The sequence below is a fragment of the Glandiceps talaboti genome, chromosome 16 (genome assembly GCF_964340395.1).
Source record: "Glandiceps talaboti chromosome 16, keGlaTala1.1, whole genome shotgun sequence".
Lineage (NCBI taxonomy): Eukaryota > Metazoa > Hemichordata > Enteropneusta > Spengelidae > Glandiceps > Glandiceps talaboti.
The window spans coordinates 18,569,147-18,595,775 of NC_135564.1; the positions used below are offsets into that span (position 1 = coordinate 18,569,147).

At 35.9% G+C, this 26,629-nt stretch overlaps 1 protein-coding gene and 1 pseudogene across 1 annotated transcript; one reads left to right on the forward strand and one right to left on the reverse strand.

Annotated features, from left to right (window-relative positions):
• Window positions 1-16,211: 16,211 nt before the first annotated feature.
• LOC144447185 (uncharacterized protein C17orf113-like) lies at window positions 16,212-17,954 on the reverse strand (annotated as a pseudogene).
• Window positions 17,955-23,331: 5,377 nt separating this feature from the next.
• LOC144447351 (uncharacterized) lies at window positions 23,332-24,972 on the forward strand. Its single transcript, XM_078137322.1, has one exon. The coding sequence runs from the start codon at window positions 23,347-23,349 to the stop codon at window positions 24,970-24,972; it is 1,626 nt and encodes a 541-aa protein (XP_077993448.1). The 5' UTR covers window positions 23,332-23,346.
• Window positions 24,973-26,629: the final 1,657 nt, after the last annotated feature.

The following is a 26,629-nucleotide window of genomic DNA, read 5'->3' on the forward strand; positions in this document are numbered from 1 at the left end:
CACACAGATGTTTCTATGATACATACCGGTATAACACTGAACTGAAGTTCATCATATTTATTCAGAATGTAATGAAATGTTATACTCATGGCACAGATCAACAGGTTACACACATGGCACAATCAAAAGAGGTAAAATATCCTTCCCTTGTGTACCTAGTGACAATATACACATTAAAATTTCTCCCTATGGTCCCTTTCACCATAAGGGGAAATATACATATACATGTACCTAGTGACAATATACACATTAATATTTCTCCCTATGGTCACTTTCACCATAAGGGGAAATATACATATACATGTACCTAGTGAAAATATACACATTAAAATTTCTCCCTATGGTCACTTTCACCATAAGGGGAAATATACATACACATGTACCTAGTGAAAATATACACATTAATATTTCTCCCTATGGTCACTTTCACCATAAGGGGAAATATACATACACATGTACCTAGTGAAAATATACACATTAATATTTCTCCCTATGGTCATTTAAACCATAAGGGGAAATATACATATACATGTACCTAGCGACAATATACACATTAAAATTTCTCCCTATGGTCACTTTCACTATAAGGGGAAATATACATATACATGTACCTAGTGAAAATATACACATTAAAATTTCTCCCTATGGTCATTTTAACCAAAAGGGGAAATATACATATACATGTACCTAGTGAAAATATACACATTAATATTTCTCCCTATGGTCATTTTAACCAAAAGGGGAAATATACATATACATGTACCTAGTGAAAATATACACATTAATATTTCTCCCTATGGGCACATGTACTATAAGGGGAAATATACATGTACATGTACCTAGTGACAATATACACATTAATATTTCTCCCTATGGTCATTTAAACCATAAGGGGAAATATACATATACATGTACCTAGTGAGAATATACACATTAAAATATCTCCCTATGGTCACTTTCACTATAAGGGGAAATATACATATACATGTACCTAGTGACAATATACACATTAAAATTTCTCCCTATGGTCACTTGTACTATAAGGGGAAATATACATGTACCTAGTGACAATATACACATTTTAATATTTCTCCCTATGGTCATTTTAACCAAAAGGGGAAATATACATATACATGTACCTAGTGAAAATATACACATTAATAGTTCTCCCTATGGTCATTTAAACCATAAGGGGAAATATACATATACATGTACCTAGTGACAATATACACATTAAAATTTCTCCCTATGGTCACTTTCACTATAAGGGGAAATATACATATACATGTACCTAGTGACAATATACACATTAAAATTTCTCCCTATGGTCACTTGTACTATAAGGGGAAATATACATGTACCTAGTGACAATATACACATTTTAATATTTCTCCCTATGGTCATTTTAACCAAAAGGGGAAATATACATATACATGTACCTAGTGAAAATATACACATTAATATTTCTCCCTATGGTCATTTAAACCATAAGGGGAAATATACATATACATGTACCTAGTGACAATATACACATTAAAATTTCTCCCTATGGTCACTTTCACTATAAGGGGAAATATACATATACATGTACCTAGTGAAAATATACACATTAATATTTCTCCCTATGGTCATCTAAACCATAAGGGGAAATATACATATACATGTACCTAGTGAAAATATACACATTAATAGTTCTCCCTATGGTCATTTAAACCATAAGGGGAAATATACATATACATGTACCTAGTGAAAATATACACATTAATATTTCTCCCTATGGTCATTTAAACCATAAGGGGAAATATACATATACATGTACCTAGTGAAAATATACACATTTCTCCCTAAGGTCACTTTTACTATAAGGGGAAATATACATATACATGTACCTAGTGAAAATATACACATTAAAAGTTCACAGCAAGGTCAAAATGGCAGCTTCGAACGATGTCGTCTGCCAACCTCAAGAGAAGAGAGCAAGATTTTCATGAGGTATATTATAAAACACATATTGCCTGGCCTATATTTGGCCTATAGCACCCGTTTATTACCCCCTCATGACTGTGAGTTACCAGAATTACATATACATGTGATTCTGGTAACTCACAGTCCCCCGGGTGTAATAAACAGGTGCTATAGCCCTCATGGCCAGGCAATATGTGTTCAATATACATATACCTAGTGACAATATCCACATTAATATTTCCCTCTATGGTCACTTTCACCATAAGGGGAAATATACATACACATGTACCTAGTGAAAATATACACATTAATATTTCTCCCTATGGTCACTTTCACCATAAGGGGAAATATACATACACATGTACCTAGTGAAAATATACACATTAATATTTCTCCCTATGGTCATTTAAACCATAAGGGGAAATATACATATACATGTACCTAGCGACAATATACACATTAAAATTTCTCCCTATGGTCACTTTCACTATAAGGGGAAATATACATATACCTAGTGAAAATATACACATTAATATTTCTCCCTATGGTCATTTTAACCAAAAGGGGAAATATACATATACATGTACCTAGTGAAAATATACACATTAATATTTCTCCCTATGGGCACATGTACTATAAGGGGAAATATACATGTACATGTACCTAGTGACAATATACACATTAATATTTCTCCCTATGGTCATTTAAACCATAAGGGGAAATATACATATACATGTACCTAGTGACAATATACACATTAAAATATCTCCCTATGGTCACTTTCACTATAAGGGGAAATATACATATACATGTACCTAGTGACAATATACACATTAAAATTTCTCCCTATGGTCACTTGTACTATAAGGGGAAATATACATGTACCTAGTGACAATATACACATTTTAATATTTCTCCCTATGGTCATTTTAACCAAAAGGGGAAATATACATATACATGTACCTAGTGAAAATATACACATTAATATTTCTCCCTATGGTCATTTAAACCATAAGGGGAAATATACATATACATGTACCTAGTGACAATATACACATTAAAATTTCTCCCTATGGTCACTTTCACTATAAGGGGAAATATACATATACATGTACCTAGTGAAAATATACACATTAATATTTCTCCCTATGGTCACTTTCACCATAAGGGGAAATATACATACACATGTACCTAGTGAAAATATACACATTAATATTTCTCCCTATGGTCATTTAAACCATAAGGGGAAATATACATATACATGTACCTAGCGACAATATACACATTAAAATTTCTCCCTATGGTCACTTTCACTATAAGGGGAAATATACATATACCTAGTGAAAATATACACATTAATATTTCTCCCTATGGTCATTTTAACCAAAAGGGGAAATATACATATACATGTACCTAGTGAAAATATACACATTAATATTTCTCCCTATGGGCACATGTACTATAAGGGGAAATATACATATACATGTACCTAGTGAAAATATACACATTAATATTTCTCCCTATGGTCATTTAAACCATAAGGGGAAATATACATATACATGTACCTAGTGACAATATACACATTAAAATATCTCCCTATGGTCACTTTCACTATAAGGGGAAATATACATATACATGTACCTAGTGACAATATACACATTAAAATTTCTCCCTATGGTCACTTGTACTATAAGGGGAAATATACATGTACCTAGTGACAATATACACATTTTAATATTTCTCCCTATGGTCATTTTAACCAAAAGGGGAAATATACATATACATGTACCTAGTGAAAATATACACATTAATATTTCTCCCTATGGTCATTTAAACCATAAGGGGAAATATACATATACATGTACCTAGTGACAATATACACATTAAAATTTCTCCCTATGGTCACTTTCACTATAAGGGGAAATATACATATACATGTACCTAGTGAAAATATACACATTAATATTTCTCCCTATGGTCATCTAAACCATAAGGGGAAATATACATATACATGTACCTAGTGAAAATATACACATTAATAGTTCTCCCTATGGTCATTTAAACCATAAGGGGAAATATACATATACATGTACCTAGTGAAAATATACACATTAATATTTCTCCCTATGGTCATTTAAACCATAAGGGGAAATATACATATACATGTACCTAGTGAAAATATACACATTAATATTTCTCCCTATGGTCACTTTCACTATAAGGGGAAATATACATATACATGTACCTAGTGAAAATATACACATTAAAAGTTCACAGCAAGGTCAAAATGGCAGCTTCGAACGATGTCGTCTGCCAACCTCAAGAGAAGAGAGCAAGATTTTCATGAGGTATATTATAAAACACATATTGCCTGGCCTATATTTGGCCTATAGCACCCGTTTATTACCCCCTCGTGACTGTGAGTTACCAGAATTACATGCTATTTCCTGAGGCCGAAGGCCGAGGGAAATAGCATGTGATTCTGGTAACTCACAGTCCCCCGGGTGTAATAAACAGGTGCTATAGCCCTCATGGCCAGGCAATATGTGTTCAATATACATATACCTAGTGACAATATCCACATTAATATTTCCCTCTATGGTCACTTTCACCATAAGGGGAAATGATACATACATGTATACCTAGTGACAATATACACATTAAAATTTCTCCCTAAGGTCACTTTTACTATAAGGAGAAATATACATATACCTAGCGACAACATATACATATAAATTTCCTCCTATGGTCACATTTCCTGACTTGAGTTTGTGCTCATTGATTGCCAAAAGTTTTCACTCGTCACTATATTGGGAATAGAAATGATATGTTTATGGCAACTTAAACCTTTTTCTGCTATCAGAGGTAGTATATTACTCGATAGTGAGATATTTTCGGCTACCATTAATTTTGCTATTTAGGATACAGGAGATTGCACCAACCTGTTTTTGCTCCCATGGCAAATTCTTCACACCATAATCACAGAGAATTTCTTCTCCTTCTTCAATATCTTTAATTGTGAAGAGGCAAAGCACTGGTGATCCATCCAATTTAAGTAATTTCATTTTGGAATTTGGTACCCCATGATTTACCAAACGCCCCATACATGAGTTTGGTTCTTCTAGCTGTAGCATCGATACTGTAAAAAAGAACACATATATCAGATTCTCATCTTGCAACATGGTTTTTGTCAAGGGAAGTCATGTCTTACTAACTTACTCAAATTTCTGGATGAAACGACACAATATGTAGATGTTATATACTTAGACTTTGCAAAGGCTTTCAACAAAGTATCCCATGTCAGATTAATTAACAAAATGGAAAACCATGGTATAACTGGTCCTGTCCTTCAGTGGGTCAAGGCATGGCTAACTGATCGTCAGCGAGTTGTCATAAATGGAACTTCATCAGCATGGAAAGCAGTCATAAGGGACTGGTCAGTTTCTTCAGCCTGGGGGGGGGGGGGAGGGGGTGGATTGGGAGGGGGGTCGGTCACCCTGTTTTTGACTTTTTATACAATGGCGTACCATGTATAGCTTTGTCTGAAATGTGGTACATGTAAATATTTGTTCTTCTCCCTGTTTCTTACATAAATTCTTTAATATTAATTATTAGTTCAAGCATAACTATAAATATACATATACATGTATTACCTAGCTACCACACTAGTTACAGAACATGTCAAATTGAACTTGAAGGTTTCGTAATGACCGATAATCTTCATAGATAGTTTATAAAAGAAGTTATTAGTTAATCTAAAATGTTCCCTACTCATCACTATGAACTTGTCAGAAGCACAGTCGCTTGTAAACTGTTATTCCTTTCCTAAATGGTGTTATTCTTGTCTATGACGGTCCTAATACAGAACAATGACATTATTATAGGGATTGGCGATATTCTTATAAAATTGGTAGCGATGTCATAAATACAACACAAGTTGGGAAACCAAGCTTGGCCAAGCCATTACCAAAACGGTGACATCCGATTTTCATCGATCCAAAAGTATTGCCAAAACACCAAATGTAACCAAAACATAACCACCCATGCCACACTTGCATATCACTGAACCAACCTGATCACTAATGTGCAACAACATCGATCTAAAATACGTTTACGATCGCGTTTCCGAAACAATACCCTCATAGTTGAAAAATACCGCGGAATCAGGTTGACCTGTCATGTTAATGAGGTGGTGCAACGTCACTACGTTAATATAGCATGATATATTCATTCATGATGAAGAGAACTATGGCTAAACATGTCTTACAGTGCGGTTTTTTTTGACGTGGGAGCGTGATATGGTAACTGTACTGTAATCAATAATGTGTCATCCACTATGTACCCGTGTTTGGCATGATGCAGTACTTTTCCAGACACAACAATGGCAACAAAAATGTGACATTTCTAAGTTTATACGTTGATTACAACATGACAGGACATACATTATCATATGCATCAAATTGAAAGCAATCAGACTACGCATTTTTTTTATTCATTACACATATACTCTTAATAAGCTACATTTCCAAACATTTGCAATGTCCCATATTTGTTCAATAACCACCATCTCCAATCCACCACAACAAAACACAAGAAAGACTACAAAAATAAGACATCTTTGATAGCAAGAGAGGGAGTGCCCCCTTCTCTTCAGTATCGACCTGAGAGGATGTCAGTAGAAGCTCCAGGGGTATTTTCCCTGAGGTTTCAGAGGTAATTTAATGAAGTATTATGTAAAGAAAATCAGTTTCTTTAATTTTATATACCTTTTTTGAAAGCTGTATTTTTTTCCATGTAGCCTCCCAAAAGATGGTGTTTGTGAATGCAGTATTACCAATAAAGATAAATATGTTTATTGTGTTAATGTAGCAGAGATAAATTGTGTTAGAATTCATAGTGGTTACTAGTTGATGCAGCATTATAGAAACTTCTTTCATCTTTCCTTTCTTTTTCCTTTAGCAGGCTAACATTTTATCCATTTTTGGCAATCAATGAGCACAAACTCAAGTCAGGAAATGTGACCATGGGGGAAATTCATATGTATATATTTTCACTAGGTATATGTACAACTATGGAATGTAGAGAGTTGCGGTTGCTTGCATGAAGTGAGCTTCAAGCAAGGACAATTTAGGTAAAGACCAATCTGATTAAAATCCGATGTGGTGAAAGTGGCTAGATGTCCTTATTTACCTCTATTCATCGTGTTGTGACTTTGTTTTGTTCGCAGTGATTGAACAAAACAAACGTCACAACACGATGAATAGAGGTAAATAAGGACATCTAGCCGCTTTCACCACATCGGATTTTAATCTGATTGACCACACACGTTTGTACAGTCACACAATGTTTCGACCAGAATTGAAGTCATCTTCTTGCTAATCAGAGGATGTATGATCATAGCAAAGATGTCAGAATTACATGTACCAAGCGAAGACAACAGTACTTGATTTGGTATAGCATGTTTACAGGAGGCATCGTCTACCCTTGCAAGTCGATGGGAAAGCCAAAGTCAATTATTTACATGTCAGACAAACAGTTGAGTTTTAAATAATGATAAATCGATCACATGTCGAGTATTTTTTTTCAACTCTCCCAACTTTTGAGCGTAAACTTACATGAACTATTTTTCGAGGGATGACTTCATTTTGTAAAAGTAGTGCTACTTGTGCGCCTGTTGGATAACAAAATAAATCATTCGTAGTACATGAATAGATACAATAAAACCATTTCAATACTGATTTCAGTGATCAACAAATAACATGTTGTATGTAGCTTGAATTATAATAAGATGAAGTTGTTGTTGTTGTTGTTGTTGTTTACGAAATTGTATCTAATATTATACTTCATAATGGTATGAGCCTCTGGTATGAGCCACACTGCCCCAGTTGATCATTATCACATGCAGTGTCCTAATCAGTAAACAGAGTCGTTGGATGTTGGATCCCATGGTGTTTATACTTTGAAAAGTTACCGACACTGATTATATTGTTTGTCTTTGCTTGAAACTTGTCTCATTCTTCATTGCCACAAGCAAGCAACCTCAACGCTGTTATTTCCAGAGTATATTTCTCCTTATAGTACAAGTGACCATAGGGAGAAATTTTAATGTGTACATGTATATTGTCACTAGGTATAATATGTATATTTCCCCTTACAGTGAAAGTGACCATAGGGAGAAATTTTAATGTGTATATTGTCACTAGATATATGTATATTTCCCCTTATAGCAAAAGTGACCATAGGGAGAAATTCTTCTGACAAACCATAGGAATTATTCACAAAAGAGTATTGCAGCCTGCCAGCTGAAAATGCAAGACTATCTGCTGACTGGATCTATCTGATGTCAGCACACCATGATTTTTGTTTTCTTAATACTTTGCTGTGTACCAAAAATTATTTTAACATGACCCTTCCCCCATTCTCCATTTGTAAAAAGTAACCCTCCTCTTTGTCCTATTTTGTAAAACATGACAATTGCATATACTGAAGGTTAACCAATCTTCCCATTATATGTATACATACAAATTAAAAGATTTTGACTCTGTATTAGAAAGCAATATTTGTACATGTAAATTTACCTCCCGTTATTGGCAAGATATTTTGTTCCATTTTATATAAGAGACAGGATTTATGGTTAAATGAAAACGGTCCTATCATCGAACTACAATCAGCCTTTAAGAAATAGCGAAGTGCAATAGATAATATATTTATTCTTAATACTATTATTACAGATTATTTAGCTAAACCCAAAGGACGAATGTTTTGTGCGTAAGTCGATTTTGAAAAAGCCTTTGATAGGGTACAACACTATCTACTCTTCTATAAGTTATTCAAATCTGGTATGAAGGGAAATTACTTTCGTACTTTAATGTCAATGTATAGCAATGTTCAAGCTTGTGTTCGAACACCTCATGGTTTGACTAACTTCTTTCATTGTAATTGTGGCTTAAACAGGGGTCTGTTATATCCCCACTTTTATTTTGCTTTTTTGTAAATGACATCGAAAGAGAACTACAAACCGAAAAATCTGCCAGAGTCTATATTGCTGGCCTAAATTTGTGGCTATTACTATTTGTAGACGATCTGGTCTTAATGAGTGATACCGTCGTTGGGCTGCAAAGATTATTAAATAAATTGTCCATGTATTGTAAACGTTGGCTCCTAAATGTAAATCATGCCAAAACTAAAATTATTGTATTTAACAAGGTGGGATAATTAAGAAAACTGAGAAATGGTTCTTAGATGGGCACAAACTTGACGTTGTCCCTTTTTATAAATACCTCGGAATCATTATGTCGAGTAGCGGCAAATGGTATTTAGCTCAGAAAACCCTTGCACTTCAAGCCAGCAAAGCTATGTTTACTGTTCAAAACCAACTGGCTAAACTTGGAGACATACCAGTCAATGCCGCGCTTAAAGTTTTTGATGGAAAAATATCACAGATACTCAACTATGCAGCAGAGATTTGGGGTTTTCATAAAGAAACTGACATTGAACGTGTCCATAGTAAATTTCTACGTTACATATTGGGTTTAAATCGACATACGCCAAACTGTGCTTCCCTTCCTGAAACCGGTCGTTTACAATTAATTGTTACCAGACAAATCAAAATAATCAAGTATTGGTTTAAGTTGTTAAATTTGAAACCAGACTGCATCCTGTCTCTATGCTATAAGTATCAGTACGGAACGGCTGAAAATGATGTAAATTGTTGGGCCCTTGACGTCAAACACTTGTTATGTTGTTTTGGTTTTAGTGAAGTATGGCAGACACAGGGTGTTGGAAATGAAAATAGTTTTATCAATATATTCAAGGACAGGTGCAAGGATATCAATAGTCAACTAATACACAGTGAAATGTTAGAAACCTCTAAACTAGACATGTATTGTAATTTCAAATCTTTATTGACCTATCATATGAGATTTACCTAGACGTAGTGGACAAAAAAGTGTTCCGCTATGCACTCTGTCGCCTTCGTACGTCATCTCATCAGCTACAAATTGAAAACTGTAGATGGGAAAGAACAAAACCCCCTAGAAGTGATCGAGTGTGTCCTTTCTGTCAAAATGGAACAATTGAAGATGAATATCATTTTTGTCTGGTCTGTCCTACATATGATGACATACAAAGGAAGTACATTCCAGATTATTTCTTCGACCCACCTGCTCTACAAAATGTATTTAAGTTCTTAATACTATTATCAACAAAACATGAACATTTAATTAGACAACTCTCATGTTATGTTCACTTTGCTTTTCAGAAAAGAGCTGAAATGATTGAAAAATCTGGATGACGGTAAACAACTGTACAACTTTTGGTTTATAAAGTTTTGTACATAAAGGCCGGTGGCCTAATATTATACGAATAAAACATTTATTCATTCATACAAATTAAAGGATTATGACTCTGTATTAGAAAGCAATATTTGTACATGTAAAGTGACAAACAGTGAAAGACTAGCTAGTTACCTTTCTCTTATAACCACACACAATCTAGTTAGTATCTAAAACATGCTTTCCATGGTGTGCATACTCTGCCTGATCTGGTCACTTGTAAAAGTTCCTGATATCATTGTCATCATCATCATCATCGTCATCACCTTCACCTTCAGTATTGCCATTATCAGTGTCACTCATCTGACTCACTGGTACTACTTAATTAAGTCAGTACAAGTCTCACTGTCCGTGTTCTCTATTACATTCAAAACTAAATCATCACCACCACCACCACCACCACCACCACCATCATCAGCATCTACATCAGTATATGGTACGTCTCAATACTTCTTTTGCTGGCACTCATTAGAAGTTGATGTTTGTGTTGGAGTTGGCATGGAGGTACCTTGTTAATATTGGCTTAACGCTCTGTGCATACTATTCCTTTTACCTCCATGGAGTTGGCAATCCAGTTATACCTTTGTTGTTGTTGTTATTTAATATTAACACGTGTTCTTCTGATGGCGAGCCCTGTGACCTGGCAAACTTATGCTGTTCACGAAGAATTCTGTCCAACTCTTCCTTCGAGTCTATTGTCTCACAGATACTATCAACTTTGTCATAACCAAGATATATCGGGACATCCATAACTTTATCTAAATTGTGCATTCGACGTTCGACATGTCGCGACACCATGTCTGATAGCAGGAGGGACGAAAAGCTTCAAAAGTTCAAGCGTCACTCGACTCTGAACTCCAGTATGGCACAAACAAATCACCAACAAACTAACAGAGTCAACAACAAAGGTCACTCTGCGAGCGATATTCTTATAAAATCGGTAGCGATGTCATTTCCACAGTCACACACACAACACAGTGTGTGACTGTGGAAATGACATCGCTACCGATTTTATAAGAATATCGCCAATCCCTATAATAACATCATTGTTCTGTATTAGGACCGTCATAGACAAGAATAAAACCATTTAGCGGTGAACGAACTTACGCATATCGTAAGTACAGTACTAGCAGTAGTAGTAAGAAAACCGTCTAGAAACGGGACAACTACCGATTACCAGATTTAACGATTTCGATATTACCGTATCACTTTCTTCTAACGATGTCTTTAGACCTTAAAAAGTACAAAGATCCCCCCCCCCCCACACACATTTTGGAGAAAACTGATACTCAATCAATGAATTGTACGGTGTACGCCGGCGTACAGTTTGACGTTGTACTGAACGATAACAGCTGATAACAATTTGACGATTACCTATTGCGCTGACATTGATCATACCTAGTATTCAACCGAAATAGCTATAAACATCATTTGATTCAAAAATTAAACTAGAATTTTGAGGGAATGCTATTGATTTTCGAACAAATGCAAAATTCAACACCAAAATTTATTTACGGACGATACGATGGCGGCCAATGTACAACATATTATAATGTTGTTCAGGCCCCGGGGTCCAGACGATCGGGATTTCTTTTTTCAATCGTTCTCAAATCGAACAAGACTTTATTTCTGAGTGAAAAGTATTTTCGACTTACAGCTCATAAACAAATCCAGTGAAAAAATGTAAAAAACTTTATACTTTCAACAATTTTGTAAGTATACCGCGCAACTTAATTTTAAAACTTCGGACACCCGGCCCACCTGCCCCTTGCACTGTGCCCGCCATGTTGGATACGATACGAAACTCAGGTTTTAGACGCATCATAAATATATGTGACCGAAATAAAAGTTAAATTGTTTTAATCAAGATTAAATTATATTCATTGGGCTTTGAAGGAAAAAATGTCCAAGATGCAAGGCTTCAAAACAAAGATATGCTTTATACTGTACAACTACTAGTACAAGGGGGCATCCAGTTTACAAGTTTCATTTTGAAGCGACGGACATTTTCTCAATCGATCTAGAATTAAATAACTTCATTTCTGCCAGAATATTTTCGTAACACAGCCAAACCATATACTTTTGTTTTGATAGTATTGGGGTTTGTATTTCAAAAAGAGGTTACGAAATATTGGCTTTGAAACAGTAAAATACTACATTACGAAGAATGAGGCAGTGGTGTTCAACAATGTCCGACCGACTGCAGACATGATTTGACTTCTGACTGAATAATCTTTTTAGCTTAGAACTATCATAATAAACTATCAAATTTCTCCAAAAAAGGGGAATTATACTTACAATTTTGGAATGATACTTACTGAAAAAGTTCTTCACTCAATCACTGTGGTCAGCCGAGCTCTGCACTCCACCACGGACTGAATCTGACGCGACAACTGTAAGTCACGTGACAATTTACGTTCGATGTAGCAAACAGAAGTTTTCAGCGCATTGTCAAATATATAACTTCTGAGGAGCAATTTTAGAAGGGCCCAATCACTATATATTTTGGTTTTTGGGCGTAAAAATTAACAATAATCCTCGAGACTTGGCGAATATGTCCGTTTGAGTCTCGGTAACATGTATGTGGAGAGATAATACAGATATTATATGAAAATTAAGATTTAAATTTAAAAAAACCTCACTTCCCCCCATGGTTGACTTTTTATGCATCGAACATATAAACTGTCGATTTTGGAGTCCCTGATATCACCAATTTAAATCAGTTCCTGTGGTTGAAACCTGATATATGAGATTGTATTATCATTCCCTGTTGTGTCAATCTTTAACACTTCAAGAGGCACATCGGAAAGTATTGAATCATAATCTCAAAACGTTAAGGGGAAACAAAATTTTCTCCCTAAAGATGATTTCCCCCTATGGTAGATTTTTTCCGCATGTATATTCCCCCTAATCCTCAGATAGGTACATATATATATATATATATATATATATATATATATATATATATATATATATATATATATATATATATATAATTATTATTATCATATATATCTTTCGAAACATCAGGATCAAATTTATTTATCAGGACTGTTCTACTCATTATTGCACTCATGTATATATACATATAATTAACGATACACATGAATATCGTTTGAGGGCGCTTTTCAAATCAACACACTGCTAGCTATAGTACACAAAATGGCGGACGCCCTGAAGAAACTTATAATTTGTCGCGTCTGGAGGTAACATTTATTGTTAAAACTGTTGTAGGGGCACCATTATATCCATCGACTAGCTAGGTATGTACCAGGGTATGTACTTTTCATTCTCATTTCCGTTACATTTCACACAATGATCATGGTATATCCGATACGGATACCGTACGCGTACGCAGATTTATTTGATTGTCTTCAGTATGCTATTAAATAGCACTGTAGCAGGTCCTGCTTGCAGACAGATAGTCGTGTTTAGGGTTGTGTCAGCAAGCAAGACTAGTTCTATCCGAGCTGCAATAATTGTAGCTTTGTTTTTGTTTACAACTATTTTTATTAGCATAACTGAACTGAGGTTCAGTCGCCCGGCGTCTGTCTGTCTGTGTGTGTATGCGTGTAAACAATTAAAGTCAAAAACTGTTGAACCGATTGCCAAAGATAACAGAGTTCATCCATGTTTTTCTGTTTGCGTAATAATCTACTGGTAATGTCTTGGGGTCGATGTTCTTAAAACATCTCGGCTTCATTGCTTTTCCTATCACTAGTGGTCTTTCTTTCTCTCCTATCATATTCGCGCAGAGCATGACTGTGAGTCTCTCTTTTGATTTCTTGCCTCCCCTACATTCTTCTCCCTTCATAATTAGAGTTCTGTTTGCAGTTGATCGATAGAAGAGTCCCGTTTCGTCCATGTTGTACACGTCTCTAGGCTCGTATCCCTCAAGCAGTGATGGTAACTTCTCTTTCCAGTCTTTGATAACATTATTATCAACATCTCCACTTTCACCATTCATGGTGATAAACACGATGTTGTGACGTTTCCAGAAACTGTCCAGCCAACCGTTCGATCCCTTGAAGTCGTCGACACCTAAGTCTCTGGCAAACGGCAACGTTCGTTCTTGCATCATGGGGCTACTTACACTCTTACAGGGATTTTTCTCGCCACGGCATCTTTAAACCACTCCCATGTCAGCGTATTGATTTCTTCATTACCAGTCTTTCGGATTTTTCTTCGTCGATCTCCCGGAGCGTTGCTTTCAAACTCATTTTAAAAATATGGCTTTCCGTTTCAAAATGTTCTGAATCTGGGTACGCCCAACACCGTACTTCTCCGCTAGTTTGCGTGACCCCACTGAACCACCACTCATCTCGTGCAGACAAATCATCTCGATCTTCTCATTCAATGTTAACGTCTTCCGAATACTCTTTGCCATGTGAGTTTGATAATACACAGGAGCTATAGTTGCGATACGATACATATGATGCGAAAGCATAGAATGGTACAAGAATGAAGTCATCGTTCTGATTATAAGCACAGTGGCTACTATTGATGTTTTTGTTTAGCCCACGTGTGAATATGATGATGCACTTTGCATGCTTTGACCTATGACCCACCTTTTTGATGTTCGTGTTTGTCTCCGCACTTTAAACTGTTACTCCTTTCAGTGCTCAGAAAGTGTTAAAACGACCATTACTGGCACAATAACGTATATTGGCGGTCAGTCGCTTGATGTTACCATGCCGATGTCCCCCACTTGGCTGTTGTGAATAACATACACACCTTATTATTTCCCCGGGGGTTATGAATGACGTGGACATTAACACTTCACCCACCGATGAGTTAAACAAAAGCGTGGTAGACCCAAACAAAACATCGGACTGCCTTTCATAAATTTCTGTGAGAATTGGCAGTTTGGAAGAATAGATAGAATAGATAGAATAAAAGATACTGACCGTAATACAATGTACACAGTTTTGTTAACAAACCGGGGTGGTAACAAGTGGCCACTGGCCACGTTACAAAGGTGGCCATTCTGTCAGGTGTCATTACAATGGTAAATTGGATGAGACTGCCACAAAGTGACCGCTGTGAGAAGGTGACCACTCTATCAGGGTAACCACTAAGACAGGTTTGACTGTATATTGCAAAGATACAAAATGTAATATCAGGAATTCATACACAAGTGAACCAAAACATTAAAAAATGTATGCAAATATATCTAACAACATGACCACACCCATAGCAACAGCAAATTATCGCGTATATCGCAAAGATAGCAACATGGTTGGATAGGCAACTGGATAGTCATTCAGCAAATGAACACCTATTGTTAGTATGGACTAGCATATGGATAAATATTTTTAAAAACTACAGTTGTGCTACAACGTCATTGGCGGTATTTTTTCTTTTTCTCCCTTTCTTTTTTTGAATTTAAAGGGGCATGTTTAACTGTGATTTCAAGAAACTTTGAACTGAAATTACCGTATGCCTGATTTACATCTTGACAATTATAGATGTCTTCCCAAGTTTCTGCACCCAGTTCCTGTAAGAAATCCTCTTTATTGTACTTGGAAAAGTCCCTAGATTGGCCACAGTAAGTTACTTCAGAGAGTGAGATGTTCAAATTATTCATGAATGCAAAGATAGGCAGGTGGTCAGAAATATCTGCATAAATAGTACCAGAATCAATGGATTTACGGCTTAGATTCGTGAAGAGGTGGTCAATTGTTGTCTTGGAGTGTTGTGTTATTCGTGTGGGAGTTTTAATAACTTGTTGATAGTGCAAACAGGAAAGCGTGTTGAGCAGTTTTTCTGAGGTAGTTGAGAGTTGATTCACATCAATATTTAAGTCACCTGTTATAATACATCCATTATATTTGCGTTCAAAATCAATTAGTATCTTCTCAAGGTTTTCAATGAAAATGTCTCCATTTGAATTTGGTGGCCTGTAAATGATGCCTAAAATATAGGATTTACCTTTATTGAAAGGAAACTGTAACTACTAGTGATTTCATTGAATTAACCCTTAGCATGGGAATTATTTTTTTCAGCAGTCTCATTCTCTAAAGTAGCCACTAAACTGTCCCAATACTTATATACAGCCTCTACAGCTTGGAATACTGACAGCCAACAGTTGTTACAAAGCTACCTGCATTTCACCTAACACATTGAATTTCTCTGAGCTTATTATAACATACAGGTGAAGCATTAAAAAGCTTAAACAGATTATCTAAAACTAGCTGATACTTCTTCAGTGAATCAATATAACTAGCAGCCTGGGAACTAGCAAGACTTAAACAGTGTGCAGCACAATGTACAGAAATTAATGTTTTGTTTACATCACGCCTTAGCCTATAGCAGCAACTCCATTTTTCCTGCCTGTCATCACTGCTGCACCGTCACTTCCAAATCCTACAAAATTATCTAAGGGAATGTTTCTACCTTGCAAAATTTCACCAACACTACATGTATGAATAATCATTTCTGCTTTCCCATCTTGAACTTCAACATTACCTAAAAAATAATTTCTTGGTTTACCCTCAATGACTAATTGAATTACTACAGACATTACTCTACGTACAACTATATCTACACTCTCCTCTACCATGATGCCAAAGACACAACTAGACTGAATGTCTATCAATACCAGAGTCTATAACTTCTGCTATGGCTTCTTCCATGTCGTCGATCGAGGAGTGATGGTTTTAATTTTAGCTGCTCACCAGAAACGTTTTTCAAGTCAGGACATTCGTTCTCCTTCAGCAGGTCAACCAGCGATGTAAACTTTGACTGTGGCATATCTCCTTTCACCAACCAATTATGTGCACTTCATCTGGGCTTGCAGTGTACTGGATGACTTCTCAGTAGCTGCTGCTGAGGCTTTTATGAAACTCTATGAATAAGAAGAGAAAGAGAGAAAAATAAATAACATGTCATTATAGGGACATATGAACTTATTGGCCATTTTCATACAGAGAGGTACATCACACATGGAAGTTCCCATCTGTAATCATGGAGGCGGCCATATTTGTTTACATTCTCACTACACTACTGTAAAATACAATTAAAACCATATGTCAGCATCATCAGGAACTTTACATCTGTCTTACAAAACATATAAATATTCGTAAAAATGCAATACTAAAGTTGATTTGTGTTCATCATGTGACACATGTAAATGAAAAATTACCGATCGCATGGATATGGGTGATCGATGTTAGTGGAGATGGACATGGCCGAGCAAAAACCGCTAAGTGCAGTTAGGACAAGTACAATGCACCTAGTGATTACACGTTAAGTTAATTACCTTTCAGCCGGTTCTCGCTAACAAAATGTCAAGATACATGTAGTCTCTGTTGGTTTGGTGACAATCTAGTGCTGACTTCTGAAAGTTTTTGCAGCCATCAACAAACTTATTCTTCTTCTTTTCTGCCTTACACCACTTACAAAACATGGCACCGTTCATATACTCAAGCCAGGGATATGTTGTTAAGCACTGCGAAAGAAGTGTTCATGTCGGCCACCCTTCTTTGAACATTTCAAGGCTGGGGCACTGTCAAGATGGACTGCTGCAGACGGTCTCTTTCCATTTTCTTTCTCGGGAATATTTTCACTTCTCCCGACGAGAGGTGGTGGCTTTGATGACGTGGTAGTTGATTCAGAGAAACTTGTGCGAGATATCGGAGCAAAGAAATCTTTCATGGTTGTGATCGATGTGATGCAGATCAAAGTTCTGTCTGCCTTTTAAAGCTACAAACTCCATTTGTCGGATGAATCAAAGTCTTTTGGGGATAAATAAAAGTGGAGATCATCATGTGAAAATGCTCGACAAGTGTCAAAATGTACACAAATTGCAACGTGTTTCCCATGCTTGCCACCACGCTTGATGTTTGACTTTCTCATTTGAATGAACGTACATTGTCACCGTCATTGAATATAGATCGTAATGGGTCCCAGGGACCCACAGGTGAAAATTCAAGTGGGTCCCATTCAAATGCATTGCGTCTGGGATGCGGAATAACACGTTAACGCAAACCCTGCACAATAAAAACCCAGTCACTGTTGGATTGCTTCAACAGATCAAACAGTTCGTTGCAACAACATGTATGTTGATCGTTGTAATTTAGTGTTTCAACGCGATGACATCAGTCTGTCAATTATTCAACCAATGATTATATCAACCGTGGCAGAACTAGAAACCAAATTAGAAACCAAATTAGAACCGGTAGGATTAGGACCCTATGAGCATCAGTTTCACAACGAATTCAATACCAACAACAAGTATTATTATGGCCATGCGTTAATGACTGCACATCAAGATCACGTCACTGGTTTCGCAAATGCTTTTATCGAGCACTTAGTTATGAGAATGGGTGAGCGATTTCCAGCAGAATGCACCAACATCCTCGAATGTTTGGACCATGTGCTGAACGCAAGTTAATACCCAGAGCAAGACAATCAGCTTTGTGAGTACACCACAGATTCGTTAGATTCACTTTTTAACCATTATGGAGTAAATCACAGCAATCCTGACCTTGACCCACTTGTTGATGGTGAGACTCTGAGATTGGAGTTCAGACCACTGAAATTTGCCTTATGTGCACATGGTCACCCTTGTTTCAGTGAAACATGTCATTTGATACATGTAATTCAGGAGTATGCAGACATGTATCCCGAATTCAGAAAATTGGCTTGTATTGCGACAGTACTTCCAGTATTATCCATCCCATGCGAGCGAGGTTTCAGTTACCAGAATAGGATAAAATCTGCTCAACATAACAGGCTCTCTGATGAACACGCCAATAACTCAATGTTGCTATCTATGGAGAGGGCCCCTTTGCATGACTTTCTGCTGGACAGAGCTAGGCAGATTTTCTTTTCTCAGACAAAGAGGGATGCAACAAAATTTTAGACTCAGCTAGAATTATTGACAAGGAAGTAAATGAAGTTTGTATTGCTGTTATGTAAACTTTACGATCGTTTAAAGTTTAGATCAGAACTGGTTCTCATGTTCATGTCTCCAGTATTCAAGTTTTCGAGGTCACAAGTTGAGTTGTGTGTTTTGATGTACTCGTACTTGATTAATGGCCTGTTAGTATTTCAAGTACAAAACAAATGTACAATGTTGGGCAAATGTTAACATCATAGTTAACTGTTCTCAGTTACTCTGATGTCGAAACAAAGTACATGTACTACAGTGTCGCTGAAAAATATTATTTTATATTTTTATATTCACAAGACGCAACATTTTTTATCAGTGCTAACTGCTTTGTTACATTGTACACATCATTGACGTCTTGCGTCTGTAGTACGTATTATGAGCGAGATAGTTTCAGAGTTGCTGCCACATGTAGTGGGCAGTTTAAGATTAAAATGAATTAGTGTAAAGTATGACATACTAAGTCTGTGTGTGTGTGTGTGTGTGTCTCTCTCTCTCTCTCTCTCTCTCTCTCTCTCTCTCTCTCTCTCTCTCTCTCTCTCTCTCTCTCTCTCTCTCTCTCTCTCTCTCTCTCTCTCTCTCTCTCTCTCTCTCTCTCTCTCTCTCTCTCTCTCTCTCTCTCCCCCCCCCATTGGCAGTTCCACAAAAGCTATTTCATTTCCTGTTCTTTTTGTTATTGTATACACGATATTGAAACCATGAGGCTCAACCCGTAATGTTAGGTAAACACTGATTATAATATTTGCGGTCGGTTGACCGACATACATTACATTTGTAAAAGATGGTTTTAAAACATTGTTATTGATAAAATACACTGAATTTAGATATGGCAAAACTAAATTTCCACAACTGCCACATCAATTAACACTACCTTGATTTTTCATGGTATGTTCTATCGGTACTATAAACCCGGAAGTAAAATGGCGGCGTATCAAAATTAGGTCGATACACAAATTTCAATGGGCTTTGCATACAACATACACAATGAAAAAGAATCACCATGAACACTGGTGGCCATAGTTGTTGTTTAATTTCACAATATGCATTATAACTCAGAAGTTGAAGTTGATGATTTTTTTAAATTTAAATGGTTGCATTTGGTGACCATTTTAGGTCATCATTATATTAAAATCATGAAATATTTAAGTTGATATTATTGGTCTTTCTGTTACGTGTTAGCAAAAGTACAATATCGTTGCCTTTATATTTGTATATAATGAGAATGAGACTTGTTCACAGTTCTATATTGTAACCCTTGTCTAAATCCATTCTAAACTCAGTCTTTGCACACTGACTTTTTTCAATCACAGTTTTTGATTAGTTTTCTCAGAAAAGATAAAACTGTTTCAAACTAAATATCAAAAGACGAGTACAGTTTCAAAACTCTAAAAAAGTTACATATATATGTACACATAGTGACATACACATCGCGTCTGGGGGAAATATCGTAATACATGAGACTTACTACCTTACTGTTGAGGACTCCAAAACCTCGCTATAGTTCGTGTTGTCACTACCCGCCATTTTGGAAAATACATGTTTTCATTGTCACACGATGTATGATGATGTCTAACTACTAACTAAAGTCTTTTCAGAGTAACATCGAACAGAAAACTAATGATCAGACACAATGTCACCATTTTATCAAAAGGTATATGAGGCTGTTTTATATTTTTAACGACATTCACGAATGCTAGTCAAAAGTCTACAGCATCATATTGGCAGGTATTAAATTCACAGCTAGCTGTGGTCATTTCACACCTCGTCTTTGTAAATAGTTGAGTATTAACGAAATTATATAATGAGATAACTCCTAAACAGTGAATAACTTTGACACATTCACTAGTTTGTCACTCATTGAGGAAGGGTGTGATTCAAAATTTGGAGTCACCAGTTTGGCTAAAATAGCGTAAGTCTAAGTACATAGAATGTGCATGCGTAGTGATTGAGCTGCAATGCATCCTTGGGTGAACCACCAATTTTTTATCGCATACTATACAACGTGCATGCGTACTAGTCATTTAGCAGCTGTGCGAGCTATTAAAACACATATTTAGTAAAGTTATTTTATTATTTTTAACAGATTCTCAAGTTACAAGGTCAAGTATCCAGAGTTCACAAAATATGGAAAAGGAGATAGTCAAGTGGGAAGATTCAAAGGAACAGCAAGGCATGGAAAAGATGACAGAAGAGCAGAAAGACAGAATAAATTTGTCAGGTTTGAATTGCCCTCTTAATGAACCAAACCAAGTTAGAGATGATAACAAACAGACACAAGACATGGAGAGATTGATAATCAATAAGGAAGATACTAGCAACCATGGGATGCTTCATGTACACCATTATGGAAAAGATAACATACAGGGTAATTTGGTAGATTCACTTAACTGTCTCACTGAACTATCCACTGACAAAGATGAAAGACAGTCACAAGATACAAAGGATGTTTTGATTAAACAAGACAATAATGTCATTAACATAAAGACTCTTCCTGACAAAATAACTTGTATCACTAGTCTTGGTTTGTCGAACAAAGTTCAAAGTCAGTCAAATACCAATGAAGAAAATGTTTGTATTGGGGTACATGTGAAACAGAAAGAACATGTTGATTCTGTACAAAATTATTGGAAAGTAACAAGTGAAGATTGTCAAAGAGATGAAAACCCTGATCCTGCCCAAACTGTCCATCATGAGACAACTGACCAATCAGAGGTAGCAGAAGATGTTGACCAGAACACAGGATCTATGACTTATGAACACACTGCCCATGGTCCTAGAGAACCCTTTCCTGTTGCAATAAATCAAGTTGTCTGTGATTCTCAACTGAAGACAGAAAGTAGAAATATTGACCTAAGCCTCAAGATTGAAGGTCCCCAAATGACATGTGGAAGCCATGCACAGATAGAGAATGGTCTCTTTTTTTCTGAAAAGTATCATTTAACAACATATGCATTTGTGAATGATAACAGTCACCCAGACATGAGTAGCCAACAAAAAACATATGCTTGTAAAGAATGTGGGAAAAGATTTTCTAGCACTGGTCTTCTCAGGGTACATTATAGAAACCATACAAATGTAAGACCATTTGTTTGTAAAGAGTGTGGGAAAGGTTTTTATGCAAGTGGTGATCTAAAGAAACATATGGTAGTCCACAAAAATGAAAGACCTTTTGCATGTAAAGAATGTGGTAAAAGGTTCAAGCATATTTCTACTCTGAGGAAACATGTCAAAATTCACAAAGATGATGTTGACAATAATACAGGATCTGTGACATATGATCACATTACCCATGGTCTGGGAGAACCCTCTTCATTTGGAGTAAATCAAGTGTGTGATTTCCATCTGAAGACAGAAAGTAGAAATGATGAACTAAAAGACAACATTGAAGGTCCTCAAATGACACATGAAAGCGCTGCACAGATAGACAGTGGTCATTATTTTTCTGAAAATGATTCCTTTCACAATGACAGTAGTCATCCAGACATTCTTGTGAGTTGCCAACAAAAACCATTTATATGTAAAGAGTGTGGCAAAGATTTTACTCAAAAGTCCAGTCTGAAAGTTCACTTGACAAGGCATACAAATGAGAGACCATTTGTATGCAAAGAATGTGGGAAAGGGTTTAAATATAAGAGTACTCTGAAGAGACACATAAGAAGTCACAAAGGTGAAAGACCATTTATATGTAAAGAGTGTGGTATAGAGTTTAATCATAGTTTAAGTCTAAAGAAACATATAAGAACTCACACAAATGAAAGACCATTTGTATGTAAAGAATGTGGTAAAGGGTTTAATCAAAAGGGTCATCTGAAAGGCCATATTTTAATCCACACAAATGAAAGACCATTCAAATGTGAAGAGTGTGGTAAAGGGTATAAAGAATTGAAGGTTCTTGAGAAACACATGAACATCCATAGAAATGAAAGACAATTTGTATGCAAAGAGTGTGGAAAAGGATTTAATCACCAAAGTAGTCTTTTTGGGCATGTTTATGTTCACAAAAATGACAGACTGTTTGTATGCAAAGAGTGTGGGAAAGGGTTTAAACAAAGTCACCATCTTAAAACACACATTAGAATCCATTCAAATGAGAGACCATTTCTATGTAAAGAATGTGGCAAAGGTTTTAAACGAAAAGGTGATGTGACAAAACATATGGGAATGCACACAAATGAAAGGCCATTTGTATGCAATGTATGTGGGAAGAGTTTTAATAGAAGTAATGATCTGAAGGTACATACTAAAATCCACACAAATGAGAAAGACTTTCTGTGTGAAGAGTGTGGTAAAAGGTTTATACAAATGAGCTGTCTGAAGGCACATATGAGAATTCACACAAATGAAAGATCATTTGTATGCCAAGAGTGTGGGAAGGGTTATTATAAAAATAGTGAGCTGAAAACACATATGCTAACTCACACAAATGAGAAACCATTTGTATGCAGTGAGTGTGGGAAGGGTTGTTACAGAAAGAGTGATCTGAAGCAACACATGAGAACCCATACAAACGAAATACCATTTGTTTGCAATGAGTGTGGGAAGGGTTTTTATACAAATACTGATATGGAGAAACATATGAGAATCCACACAAATGAGAAACTGTTTTCCTGTAAAGAATGTGGGAAGGAGTTCTGTAGGAATGATGATCTGAAGAAACATATGAGAATCCACACAAATGAGAAACTATTTCTGTGTGAAGAGTGTGGTAAAGGGTTCTCACAAAAGAGCTCTCTAAAAGCACATATGATGATCCATGCAAATGAGAAACCATTTGTATGCAAGGAGTGTGGGAAGGGTTTTTATAGAAATTGTGATTTGAAGATACATATAAGAATCCATACAAATGAAAAGCCATTCGTGTGCAAAGAGTGTGAGAAGGGTTTCTGTAGAAATTGTGATCTTAAGACACATATGAGAATTCACACAAATGAAAGACCATTTGTTTGCAAAGAGTGCGGCAAGGGTTTTCATAGAAATTATGAGCTGAAGACACATATGGTAATCCACACAAATGAGAAACCATTCTGCTGTGAACTGTGTGATAAAGGTTTTTACAGAAATTATGAGCTGAAGACACATATGCTAATTCACACAAATGAGAGACCATTTGTTTGCAAAGAGTGCGGCAAGGGTTTTTATAGGAATGGTACTCTAAACAAACACATGAGAACTCACACAAATGAAAAACCATGTATGTGCAAAGATTGTGGGAAGGAGTTTTGTAGAAATGATGACCTGAAGAAACATATGAGAACTCACACAAGTGAGAAACCATTTATGTGCAAAGAGTGTGGTAAAGTGTTCATACAAAAGAGCTCTCTGAAAGCACATATGATGATCCATGCAAATGAGAAACCATTTGTATGCAAGGAGTGTGGGAAGGGTTTTTATAGAAATAATGATTTGAAGATACATGTAAGAATCCACACAAATGAAAGGCCATTCGTGTGCAAAGAGTGTGGGAAGGATTTTTACAGAATTTTTCATCTGAAAACACATATGCTAATCCACACAAATGAGAAACCATTTGTATGCAGTGAGTGTGGGAAGGGTTTTTGTAGAAATGGTGATCTTACGAAACATGTGACAATCCACTCAAATGAAAAGCCATTTGTATGCACAGAGTGTGGAAAGGCTTGTCGTAGAAGTGATAATCTAAAGAAACATATGAGAATCCACACAAAAGAGAAACTATTTCCCTGTGAAGAATGTGGTAAAGGGTTCTCACAAATGAGCTCATTGAAGACACATATGATAAACCACACGAATGTAAAACCATAAGTATGCTAACAGTGTTAGCAAGGCTTTTTGTACATCTATGCACATTTGAAAGCCATCATAGATAAATGAAAAAGTAAAACATCTGTGTATTGGAATGTTTTACTGGATATCATAGTGGTTTAAAAAGACATTAAGCTTCACTCAAATAAGACTCATCCTAAGAGGCCATCTTAGCAGTACTCTGACAATTCAGACAAATGAAAATCCTTTTGTAAGAGGATAGTCAAGGTGTGCTACAAGTAATGATCTCAAGACATATTTTAGAATCCACAGATGTATAAATACATTTGTATTAAAGTATCAATAAACGTTATATCCTTGCATGTAAGTCTTTGTTATTATAGGACATCAGAACCATAATGGTATGTAATAAAACAACTATGTCAATGACTCAATTTTGAAGTTAAAACTACAGTCATATTTACTGTGTTATCAAATGATGTAATGTGCAACCTCAAATTGTCAACTATGTGAATGTAACACAATTTCCATTCTTGGCTACCCTGGTGGAGGGTCTATGGCTATATATACAATTTTCAGTTCTTGTAGAAATAAAAACCAATATTAGTGTAATTATGTCATTGAGTTTTCTTGATTTTATCCAGCCGAAGTTGTGTGTGGTTTATAAATGTATGTTGTGTCTCTAACACATATACATATTGTATTGTAAAGAAATCAAACAATGTTTTTACAAATAGCCAATGTGTAGTATAGTGTACATTGTCAAGATAACAACAGGGACAAGCACATGTACTTTCCAAAAATGGACATATATGTGTATACCTAGCAACAAAACCACACCCAGAACAATAGCAAAATAATGGTGGATATTGCAAACATAAAAATGGAGAAGGCTACACAAGTGGATAAATATCCAGAGAGTGAATGTGCATATGCCTAGCAACAAGATCATGCCCATAGCAACTGTGAAATTGTGATGTATATTGTAAGTATAATAATATGGATGGTTGGGCAAGTGGATAAACTGTCAAAACACAGTTGACCCAGCAACAAAGATACTGCAATTATGGTGTATATCAATCTGATTAAAATCTGATGTAGTGTAAACAACGTGATTTCTTTTTAACTGTTATGTTACTGTCATTTGTTCTCTTGTGAGAGCTCATTACATACATATGACACTATACACTAGGTTTTCCCGAGCAGCACAAGAGCGCTGAGTGAATTCACTCAGCCAATGAAAACGTGTAATGGGCTGAAACATATGAGTACAGAACTCCAGAGTACTCTGTTCGAAAACAGTACGAGCACGGAGAGCAGACAATGATGTTATCATTATTAAATTTTATAATTTATTATTTTTCATATAGTTTACCATGTGCTTGCTATGGCATGTTGTTATGCTAAAAAGATTGATTGATTGATTGATTGATTGATTGATTGATCATTGTTTGGTGGTTCTCTTCCTTTCAATTTGAACATTGAGTGTTATATTGTGAGATGGATTCCAACAACTGAAACGTTGGTGTATGTTAGGGGGAAAATTACTCTTCCTTCATGCTTGTTGGTTTGTTCCTTTCTTTAATGTAGTAGATCTTGTCTTGATTTTGTCTTGATTTTCTACCTTCTTAAGTTGTTCTGTTGAAACTGCTTAGTGTGTGTGTGTATGTATATATATATATATATATATATATAT

Excerpts from the sequence above, each read along its gene's own strand:
- LOC144447351 (XM_078137322.1), top strand. The coding sequence starts at position 23,347 with ATGGGAATGCACACAAATGAAAGGCCATTTGTATGCAATGTATGTGGG.